The 12,002-nt window shown below is 39.5% G+C and overlaps 1 protein-coding gene across 4 annotated transcripts in view; it reads left to right on the forward strand.

Annotated features, from left to right (window-relative positions):
- LOC121638620 (glutamate receptor 2-like) overlaps window positions 1-12,002 on the forward strand; it is a 78,110-nt gene that overhangs the window by 33,161 nt on the left and 32,947 nt on the right. For all 4 annotated transcript variants that reach the window (XM_041983494.1, XM_041983492.1, XM_041983493.1 and 1 more), the window contains exons 11-16: window positions 346-409; window positions 705-847; window positions 1,203-1,418; window positions 4,778-4,932; window positions 5,447-5,645; window positions 7,214-7,461. In XM_041983494.1, the coding sequence (XP_041839428.1) occupies window positions 346-409; window positions 705-847; window positions 1,203-1,418; window positions 4,778-4,932; window positions 5,447-5,645; window positions 7,214-7,461 (1,025 nt within the window). The remainder of the gene's footprint in view (window positions 1-345; window positions 410-704; window positions 848-1,202; window positions 1,419-4,777; window positions 4,933-5,446; window positions 5,646-7,213; window positions 7,462-12,002) is intronic.

Raw genomic sequence — 12,002 nt, forward strand, 5'->3', positions numbered from 1 at the left:
TCTTTAAAAACTTTTATAAAATAAATCAGTTTTGTTTTGTATCTCTATAATAGGACTGTTCTGTTAACATATAGCTGTATCATATTCTTTTCAACTAAATATTGACAGACAGACTGGATGAGTCAGTGATGTCCGCTGAAGCAGCAAATGTACTAATATACCATCCTCATCCATGAATATACTAGGAGACAGCTGTGAAATACACTGCAGTGGGCACTATGCATGAAAGAGTTAATAACTGGAAACTCTGGATTCTTTCAGGTCAAAATAACAGAGCTGAGTGTTGGTAATATGTAATTGCTGATGTTGGTTCAGTAAAATTCACCGTAAACGTTGCGTCTACAGGAAGCTCCTTATGTGATGCTGAAGAAGAATGCTGAACTGTTCCAGGACAATGACCGTTATGAAGGTAAGTCCCGTCTGGTCACCGATCTGCTCTGTATTTGCTTTTATGTAAACTCAGAGATTAATTGTGACTACATATTTTAGAACCTGACAGCGCTGAAAGAAAACCACCGATGATGCAATAATAACTGTATAAATGCGTAAATATTGCTTCTGTTTAAATTAGCGCTTTTACCACAAAATCAACACATCAGTATGGATCGTTTACAGTTTTTTGCAGAGCATGATGGTTATTTACTTTTTATTCTTGCGCAGTATTGAAGCATTCCTTAATGACTTGTGTGTTTAAATTACACCAGGTTACTGTGTCGACCTGGCTGCAGAAATAGCAAAGCATTGTGGGATCCGCTATCAGCTGAGGATTGTGGGAGATGGAAAATATGGAGCAAGAGATGCTGAGACCAAGATCTGGAATGGGATGGTGGGAGAGCTGGTGTACGGGGTAAGATTTAAAAAACAACTCTGCAGTGTTAGATGAGTTTTGCTTCTGTGAAGGACGAATCGATGGTTGATAAAACTGGTGCATGGTTTGGGGAGCTGCATCGAGATCCACTTGGATAAAGAATAAAAGAAATTTAAATAAAATGTAAATTTTAATACAGCAGCTCTGAATATGCACTCATTAGCCTCTTTAATAGGTAATCAACCAATCACATGGCAACAACTCGCTGTGTTTAGTCATGCAGACAAGATGAAGAAGTTCAAACTGAGCATCAGAATGAGGAAGAAGGAGGATTTAAGTTACTTTGAACGTTGCATGATTTTTGGTCTGAGTATTTATTTTTGTTTTCCAACAGAAAGCAGACATAGCCGTCGCTCCGCTAACCATCACTCTGGTTCGTGAAGAGGTGATTGATTTCTCAAAACCTTTCATGTCTTTGGGAATCTCCATCATGATCAAGAAACCACAGAAGTCCAAACCAGGAGTCTTCTCTTTTCTGGACCCGCTGGCCTACGAGATCTGGATGTGCATTGTCTTTGCCTACATTGGCGTTAGTGTCGTTCTCTTTCTGGTAAGTGAAGCTGCAGCTGTGGCTGCTCAAAGCATGCAAAACGTATTCATAATGAAATGCAATTAATGAGATGATGCCTTAAGAATTAGTTACCAGCATCTAATATGTTATATTTCATTTAGTTTTTGTAGATATTTATTTATTTTACAGCATGTATATGGCAAACAAAAAAAAACAATTGTTGTAAGTTTCATGTTTCCATTCTAATCGTTTTATGATTTTGATTCACTGTGAAATTTAATTCCCTTTGAGCAGCCGTCACAGCGAGTGCAGACTCACTGTAGTTATAGAAGAAAGATTAAAATAAGGAAAACCTGCCAAGAAGGTTGCACTGGTTCTAATAGAAAGATGTTTTTTATGTATCTGTTAACATGTTTTGAACCCAAATGCTGAAAAATTTGGAACAGTTTGGAAATTTTTTATGATTAAAAAAATAAATAAATTAGATTGCCACATTTTCATTTACTTAACTGTGTGTTTCACTGCAGACAAAATAAACCAGAAATATTTCATGTCTGTTCTCATCAACTTCATTTTATTTAATATTCAACCATGTTGTTCTATTCCAGACCAACAACACAGTCCAGAAAAAGATGGTTCAGTGAATCTTTTTCCTCTCTGTAATGTTTCTCCTTCTCCAAACATCTACCAAGTGATGAAGTTCAGGTTCAGGTGTTATTTTGTCCCATTCATCCTGCAACACGTCTGCAGGTGTTCAACAGTACAAGGTTGTGGGGTTTTTTTTAAATCCACCAACATACTCTACTACGAACCTGTCAGGACTGCAGCAAACCAGTCCAGTACCCATACCCTTCTCTTCCTCACCCATGCTGCTGTTAGGTTGCATAATGTGGTTCTTCATCACGTCAGAGGTGTAAGAGGTGTCTTCTATCAAAGTTTCTATTAGATTGTGTTAGGGAGTTCTCTTAGTCCAATAGCAGCACAAGAGACTAATTTAAAAAAACTACAAAAAACTGGCCGCTAAGAATTATAATGAAGCCAAAATAAAATCCATAACAATGTCCAAATGGGTAAAGGTCCACAGCGTCACCAGGTCATGTCCCATTAAAGTTTGTGTCAGACCAGTCTCATTTAAAAACGATGGTGAACCAAAAATACAGCAAACAAACAAAACAAGCCATGAGAATATCTGCAAAATAAAGAAAACTTCCCTCCTTAATAAATACTAGTGATAAAATAGGTAAGTGCTGTTTATTGGTTTCCTCCCGTCAATGGCTCCCCATGAAAGACGTAAACTCCATCATATGCACCTGCTGAGCCATCCATCCCTCGCTTCTCTTCCTCCTGTCTCTCTTTCTGATCTGAATAACATGAAACAAAAGAAACTCCCTGACCAGCTCTCCAGTCGGTACCAGCCCACCCCCAGTCTAATTGTCTAATCAGCCCTCAGCCAGCCCTGCACGTACACACACACCACCTACTGACAACCGTCTGGTTGAAAACTGCATAGATGTCTGTAACAGATGTGCACTTGAAGGCAGCAGATGTTGCTGTAAAATCTCTGTGAACTTTTTTTGCATTTATACTGCAGAACTCTGACCCAATCCCAACCCAGAACCCTGATTCAACCCCATCCCAGAACCCTGATTCAACCCCATCCCAAAACCCTGATTCAACCCCATCCCAAAACCCTGATTCAACCCCATCCTAGAACCCTGATTCAACCCCATCCTAGAACCCTGATTCAACCCCATCCTAGAACCCTGATTCAACCCCATCCCAAAACCCTGATTCAACCCCATCCCAGAACCCTGATTCAACCCCATCCTAGAACCCTGATTCAACCCCATCCCAGAACCCTGATTCAACCCCATCCTAGAACCCTGATTCAACCCCATCCTAGAACCCTGATTCAACCCCATCCTAGAACCCTGATTCAACCCCATCCTAGAACCCTGATTCAACCCCATCCCAAAACCCTGATTCAACCCCATCCTAGAACCCTGATTCAACCCCATCCTAGAACCCTGATTCAACCCCATCCTAGAACCCTGATTCAACCCTATCCCATTTCAGAACCCTGTCTCTTGCAGCCTGAACTGTAAACACTGATAGAAGATGCAAGGATGCGCTGGAACACATCATAATAATGTTTCCTGAGGTCATCAGGTGTTTCGGGTCTTGCAACATCATATACCCTCACTCAAATGACCCAGGAGGGGTTGATCACTCCCCTTCTTGTGACCCAGCAGCATTAGCCCACTTCCATGATCCAAAACCACCTAGAGACTCTCTGTCGAGTCTATAGTTCTTGATGGCTCTTCTTTTTGCTGCTCCTGTGATGTCAAAAAGAGTATCGAAGCTGCAGAACGAGCATGCAGCAGTTCCTCTACACCCTACCTCTATGGGCTCACAGCAGGCTTTCCAGCCCTTCCTCTGGCATTCCTAACCAGTTCCTAGTACCAACTGTGTTTATTTGCCATCTCCATGCAGTCCTCCCAGAAGCCTTTTAGCTCCATGAAGACGACCTGCTTGGACCTTGCAGATGGTTGCACCACATGCAGCTTCAAGGAGATTGATGTTTTATGCTACAGGAACTTGAGCTGCTTGCCCAAGTCGACCTGCAGCTCCCAGTCTGTTGCAGCTGAGCGTAGGCTGCCTGATGGTGTTGGCTGTGGTTTTGGTTTCTCTCCAGCCCTGACAAGAGAGATTCTCCTCCCGCTGTATTGGTGTTTGTTGCTGGCCACTGCACTGAGCCTCAGCAACTGATTTCAACACTGATTATGTTGCCATTATGTTGTTCTAGGGTTTCCTTCACAGGGCACAGTAAAAATGTTGGAGTCGCTCTTGCCCCACAGGTTTGCTGGACTCGATAGCACATCATAAAGACCTTGGACCATGAACTTAATTCCCTGAGGTTCTGCCTGTCAGATGTTGTTCCAGGTCAGCTTCCTCTTCAGTGCTCCCTCCCACCCAGTCGATGGCCCGTGCTCTCTCATGTCAACCATCCTGCTGGTCCTCATCTCCAGCTGATGGTCACTGGAGTCCAGATAGACTAGAGCCTCTTTGGTGCAGGATGCCCTGAACTCCTCTTCCAAGCTGCTGATGGGGAGCTGCAGCTTGTTGGTCCCACCATTATTCAACTTTTCCTTGAATGACTTGCAGCCTGAATTTTGATGAATCTTAACAAATTGAATGAAGCTGAGACAAAAACTTTCAGCTATTTCTGAGATGTGAATGTTTCTCCATAAAACTGACCTTTTTTTTTTAATAAGTTAATAAAATGTTCTTTCCAAATAAATTATGTCCACCACAGCAGAAAGATGTAAGACTTGTAGATGTTGCTGTCTTGCTGTTGTATCATTAGTTTCTTTAACAGTCATCTCCCACCTCTGTAGGTATCCAGGTTTAGTCCTTATGAGTGGACGCTCGAAGAACCAGAGGATGGAGCATTACCATTGACAACTGAATCCACCAATGAGTTTGGGATCTTTAACTCCCTTTGGTTCTCGTTGGGGGCATTCATGCGGCAAGGGTGTGACATCTCACCAAGGTTTGTATAAAAAGTTTAACCACAAATATTTACTCCTGTTTGCTGTTGACCTGCTGATGTAGTGAGGATTTCACCCATCGAGCCGAGCAGTTTCAGAAGTACAGGACACTAAAACTGGATGTAAATTTTACTGGTTTATCCCTCTGAAGTCAGCAAACTGCCCATGAAACCAGTTTGACAATATGTTTTATTTGATTGGGACTAAGCAGATGTAAACTCAGCCAGGAGCAGGTTTGATAGCATTTCCATCGTCGTGGTTCCAGTCGTGCACACACTCAATATGTTGATGATGATCCACTGGTTGTTGGAACAGGTGAACCACAGCCGTTCTGAACTCTCAGAGGCATCAGATTCCTGAAACAAACATTCAGCTGTCAGAGTCACGAAGAATGAGTAGATTTCATATTCACTGAAACAGAAACATCTTTGCTGTTTGCAGAGCAGCTACGTTATAATCTCGGTTATTAGTCATCTGAGCGTGTGTTTAGGAAGCATTTCGTGTTTGTGTGTGCAGGTCTCTCTCAGGTCGGATAGTTGGAGGGGTGTGGTGGTTTTTCACTCTGATCATCATCTCATCATATACCGCCAACCTGGCTGCCTTCCTGACGGTGGAAAGGATGGTTTCTCCCATTGAGAGCGCTGAAGACCTCGCCAAGCAGACTGAGATAGCTTATGGGACCCTGGACTCTGGATCCACCAAGGAATTCTTCAGGGTAAGGGATTTTTCAGAGTCACTCATGTAGAAATGTGAAAGGAAGGTGGCTTACAGCTGAGTTTTATATTATACACACAACGGGACACCACCGAGAAGAAATTCCTCTGAGAGGTGGATCATCTTATCTTATTTAATAAATCAAAGTGGTAAACCATAATCCGCTACAGTCACGCTGTGTGTGATTTGTTGTGGTCATACAACCTGCTTTTGTCTGAGTCTCAGTAACATTTAGTAGAATTTAATTACAATCTGTGTGTTTATGAAGTTTAAGCTGTTTCTTTCATTTTCTTAGATAAGTACTAAAACCGTGATGTGAGACTGATATAAATGTGTAGAGCTGTCTATGTAACATATATATATATATATATATATATATATATGTATATATAAAACTAATGTTCTGCCTGAACTCTCTCCAGCATTTAAATTAGAAACTATAAGTTCTTTGCACAGAAACAGACGGTACTACATTCTGCATGTTTGCTTTGGAATGTTCACATCATGTAAAATAAAACGGAATGAGTAAATTTCCATTTGAAGACATTAAAGCAGGATATAATGTACAACCTTCTCCTATTTAGTCTCAAACCAATAGGTCTTACAACTTAATTATAATAATGAAAGTAGTACAGTCTGACTCATAGTTACACACACCTTTGGATAACAACATTTTCCCCATCAGCTCATTGAATCGTGGAGATGGATGTGTTGTTACACACCTATAAAATATGTCTGCAGATTCAGTTTCCTGCAACAGAAGAAAGTTAGATGGTGTCACTCTGTAACAGATTAATTTATTGTTGTGCTGTAGCATTTATTACCGACTCAGATACAGCATCAGACAGGAGCCAGAATCATAATTTATACTTTTCTCAGCCTCAGGTGAGTAATCACATACAGTTACCTGTTTGAAGGCAGCCATCAAGCTCAGTCCTGAGCATCAGGAGGGACTCTTTTAGCTCTTTTGTAAGCTCCTTAACTCCCAACTGCTCCAGGGTTGAGGAATCCCAGAAATCCCACTGCTCCTTGTAAAGATAGCTTAAAAGCAGAGGATGAATTTCCCAACTGGGATCAATGAAGTATATTTTAAATAAAATGTTTTATTTGTGATATATAGTTTATTACATTTCATACTAGATAGAAGAATATTCATAAAATTGCATGATAAAACACAATAATGCCAATCTTCTGTCATTTTAGGCTCATTTTTTGTGCTTTTGTTTGAGTGTTTTTAAGAGTATTTTAATTGTTATTACACTGTACATGGTATTGTCTACAATTAAACATTAAAAAGGCAAAAAAAAATACAAAAGATTTCATGTCAAGTAAAGGCATAAACTGTATTTTTATTATGGAATTTTACTGTAATTTTACAACATAATTTTTTTTGTTTTGTTTTGGGTTTTTTTTTCCCCAGTTTTTTTCTGGCAGATCAGCTGCCAGAACATTACCTTTTATCTTCTTTTTTTAACTTTTTTTACAGTGTAAAATTATTTTACCTGATGGAAAAGGTGAACTGTGCAGAGTTTGAATTAATTTTCAGTGTGTGTCTGTCTCTGTTTTTAGAGATCTAAAATTGCCTTGTTTGACAAGATGTGGCAGTACATGAAATCAGCAGAGCCCTCCGTCTTTGTCAAGAAAACGTCAGAAGGCGTACAGCGCGTCAGGAAGTCTAAAGGAAAGTACGCCTACCTGCTGGAGTCCACCATGAACGAGTACATCGAGCAGAGAAAACCCTGTGACACCATGAAAGTGGGAGGAAACCTGGACTCCAAAGGCTACGGCATTGCCACACCCAAAGGATCCCCATTAAGGTGGGTGGATCAGTATAACAATGCTAGCCAACCTACACTGCCTTGTACCATTCACACCACTAACCTGCTGCCTAGCATACGTATGCCCCATCCATACGGCTCTGTGCTCAGTCCTGCAGCTGCCTGTGCAGTGATGAGTGAATTCAGATTTTCCTTCACTCAGTGCAAGGACGTCACAGTAATGATTGGAAAACACTGACTGACCACCTGCTGCAGGAGCCAGGTGACCGTTAGCCAGTGTGTGAGCTGCTGCTCTGTTCATGCAGCAATGCTCAGGAAAACACTCCACCATGGGGAGCTTTCAGCTGAGTCCCAGGCCTTCGAGCCGCTCGGGTTCTGCAGTATGCGAGTGTGATGAATGGAGCATGGCGGCTCTCTCGTTGTTATAATAATCCACCTACCCTGATGACCTCATCTCAGTGGTTTGTATGTTACCATGGTTACCACCTCTGACCAACGGCTAGTGGTGGTTGCCGTCACAACTGAAGTTAGATCTCAGGTCTTAAAGAATACAATCATGGATGTGAAATATCCTGACGTTCCCAGCCTAATGGATTAAAGGAATACATGAATAAAGGTTCATTAAAAAATGATGAGCAACAATTTTGAAGAATCTGTTCACTGAGGAATATTAATATTCACGTACAGATTCTACAGGAAGAGCATAACATACTAATCTGAATAAATTCTATATTCAGTCTGGAGGTGTTTTTCCAGGTGTTTCCACAATCATGATGTCCAGGATCTTTAAGACCTGAATCAGGGGATTTTTGTGGTTTACTGATTTCTGAACTTTTTTTGTTTGTGTATGTGTGTGTGTTTACATCGGTTCTCATCAGAAAAATTAGATATCCTTTAAATGCAGAATACACAGGATCCCCAGTTATTATCCAAATCCCAGTAAGCTTCCCATTTTAAAGCTTAGTTTTCATCTGAAGTTCCTACATCCCCTCAGCGTTCAGAGAAGGGAGTTTCTGAATACTTTAGTTGTCAGGAGGACTGGGTTTGTGATTGAGAAATTAATTTGTTGTCTTTAGCGTGGGCCTCCTGTAAGAGCTGCACTAATCATAATAATACAAGCAAGTTACCTTAATTGATGATATCTGCTGCTACTAACTGCTGTATAATCACAAGATTATGACTTAGTTACTGTTAAAGGGATAATTTCAGACTTTGGATTTGGGGTTAGGATTGAGAAATAGTGCAATACTTTTCATTTTAAGGTTTCTTGTATCAGGACATTATATAAACCATCAGGTGGTAAAATTCAGTAAATCCAACCTAACAACATATCACACACTTTACTGAACAAAGATGAAGCATCCAGGTGTGTTTACACAATGCCAAGGAGGAAAGACATCAGCAATGATCTCAGAAGCAACTGGTGCTGCCCATCAGTCTGGGAAGGGCTATATATTCATTTCCGAACTGTCTGGAGTCTATATTTTCCAGCCCATTACTGGATTATCTTTTCGAACACATACATTCTTGGTGTTGCGATGAACTGGCGAGCTGTCCAGCGTGTACCTGTGACCCTGAATTGGACAAAGCGGTATGAAAAATGGATGGACGTACCTGGTGGCGTAACTTCATGTTATTTTCAAAACATCTGGTCTTTGAACAAGGTGGTAGTGATTCTACTGCTAGCTGCTAATGTGGGAACTAATAAGATTGTAAAATAGACAACATTTAACAGAATTGAGTTGTTGAAATTTGCTCATCAACCACTTGCAGCAACAGCTTCTTTGGACGTGGATTTCTTTTACCTTTTTTATACACTGACTTCCTGCAGCTGCACATTGAGACTGCACCGTTTTCATCTTTTTAGCAGAAGACTTGTGCAACACAGTTTGTTGCACATGCGCAGATAGAAAGAAAATAAAAGGTCATAGTCAGATATAGAGGCTAAAGGCACAAGGACATCAATGTATTTTAGAAATCTAGGGGTGTTAATCTGCTTTCTCATTATCAGAAAAGTGCCATTATGTGGCAAAGTGTAATCAGATCATGCTGTAGAAACACCTCCTTTTAAACATGTCTGGTTTTGGGTTTTTTTCAAGCCTTAGTTGGACTTTTAAAAGCATAGTTGACTGCTCTAACATGTAACATTCCTGTTGACATGGTTGCCCAATATTACTGATGTAAAAAAGTGTCAGATGTGTTAGAGGAAAACATCTCAGAAGCAGCTCTTCTTTTCTTTTCTTTAACAGTTTGTTAGAAAATCCGAAGAAGAAGAAATAAAGACAAGGTATTCACAGATACTGCAACAGTTCTGCCACCATTCAGGAGCATTTCTTCATTAAATCATCTTGGACCAAATCTTTATAACGTCCTGATGCACAGAACCTTAAAAATGAAAGAGCATGCTGTTTATTTCAACCTAACAGTATAAGTAGCCGGTATCGTAGCAGGTGTAGACAGTTTAGAGAATCAGGGGAGATTTCTGACGGGTGAGCCAAGCCCACCGACACCAAGAGCCCATTTTTACATGATAAACAACTCAAACCTGAAAAATGTTATCATGGTTTGAGCAGATGTAGCATTTAGTAGCATCAGCAGATTTTTACCCCATGAGCAGATGTTTCAGGTTTTTTCTTCTGATTCTCTGGTCTGTCAAACAGAAACCTGAGTATGCTGAATATCAGACATAACATATAATTATAGATAACATAGAAAAGATCAAATGCTGGCCTTTAATGGCTCTATTCGGTTATTCGGATGGAGAAACCGTGAGAAGGGACTATTCTATGTTTGAATGATGTGATCTGTAGTTATTTGTGAAAGCAGTTAATCTAACAAAGACTTTTCCAGGAAGCTAGTTGAGACCAGATGCACAGGGGTCTGAAATTAGTTGGTGTTCTGGTCTTACAGAGATTCCTCTTGCTGATCATCCCCAACGTTATGGGGTAGTTTATTCAAAGAGCTTCAGAATCACACAGGAAACTGAAAGTTTTCCTGTACATACAGAGTCAACCCACTTACACACTTCATCATACATCCTGACAGAAATAATGATCCAGATGTGTGTGTTTGTGTGTGTTGATGTGCATGATTGTCTCCAAGTTTGTAATTTCTTTGTCTTTTCAGCAGATGGTTGTATGCTTCTGTCTCCCTGTCCTCTCTCTGTCTTTCTCTCTCTCTTTTTATCCTTTGAAAGTTGTTTTTACTTTGCAGAATGTTTTAATGATGACTGCACTCACAAATATTTGTCAGATTATAGGTTAAAACTGCATTAAGCGATTTAGGCTGTAACACTTCTCAGTGTTGGACTTATTCATTTAGTAGATGATGTGTTTGTTTTGAAAGGAGCATGAAGAACCAGTCAGACGTTCCTGTCACAGTAATGAGCCACAGAGCTCCCATGACTCCCTTTACCAATCCAGCGTGAAGAATATTCACCTGCTGGACTCTGACATGTTTTCCGGTTTTTACTGATTTGACTAGAATGGCCGGTATTTACAATGACGAGGGAATAAAGGTGACGACACCTAAAGGGTCTGTGTACTTTCAGTTGACAGTTAATTTTAAAATCACATTTATCTTACCAATATAAAAAAATCTCCTTAGAGCAAAAATGAAGTAAAACTATGAAATAACTTTGTGCTTTTTTGTCACTGACCATCTTTCGTCACCTAGTAGCACTGGCAAAGAAAATAAAGGGCAGACTGTGAGTTCAGCATCAGTTACCATGGCGACCCGCAGGTTCAAACAGAGCCAGCGTCCTGACTTAGGACACTCGATCTCAGACATGCTTTAATTTAGGAAAGAAAAAATACTCAAAAAGAAAAAGGTTTAAAATAGATGTTTATAAAAAAGCTTTTAGGAAAGATTTCCACGTGATTCATTTGTTTTATTTTAACTTTATGCAATACTGAATGTACATGGGTCAAACCCACTTAATTAATCATGAGTCAACCCATTTACAGCAACTTGATTCAGCTCGACTTATTTTACTTGGTCCAGTTAAAATAAAAATAGTTCATCTCAGTTCATCTGTTTTTTATTTTTATACATTTTTATTTTCTATAGTTTTTTATTTTACATTTTATATATTTTAATAACTGTTTTTATTTTATTTATTGATTTCTCTCTCTAAAATAAATAAGATAAATAAAGTATTTTTCTTTCATTTCATTATTTGGTCCCAATTTAATTTAATAAATTTTAACTAGTTTTACAATAATATAACTTTAGTAATTCAACCTAATTATGTAAATTATGTTAGTCCAGTAAATCTGTTTATTTCTGAAAGGCAGTAATTGAATCACTTGTAAATCATTTCCACAATTATTTATGTTTATTTAAATACTTTTTGTTTCATTCTGAGTGTATGAAATGCTTCTCCGCTTGATGTGTGCTAGCCAGCTAACACGCCATCAAGTTTGCTTAAAAGCTACTAAAAAGTTCAAACAAATATCAGTGAAAATAATAAACTGGTGACAACTGTGCTCACAATTTAACTTCCATCAGACAGATCACAGCAGATTTTGTCGTCCAGTTTCAAACTCTGCAGGACTTTTTTTACGACAAGTTGAATCGCA

Source organism: Melanotaenia boesemani, chromosome 4, assembly GCF_017639745.1.
Source record: "Melanotaenia boesemani isolate fMelBoe1 chromosome 4, fMelBoe1.pri, whole genome shotgun sequence".
Taxonomy (NCBI): domain Eukaryota; kingdom Metazoa; phylum Chordata; class Actinopteri; order Atheriniformes; family Melanotaeniidae; genus Melanotaenia; species Melanotaenia boesemani.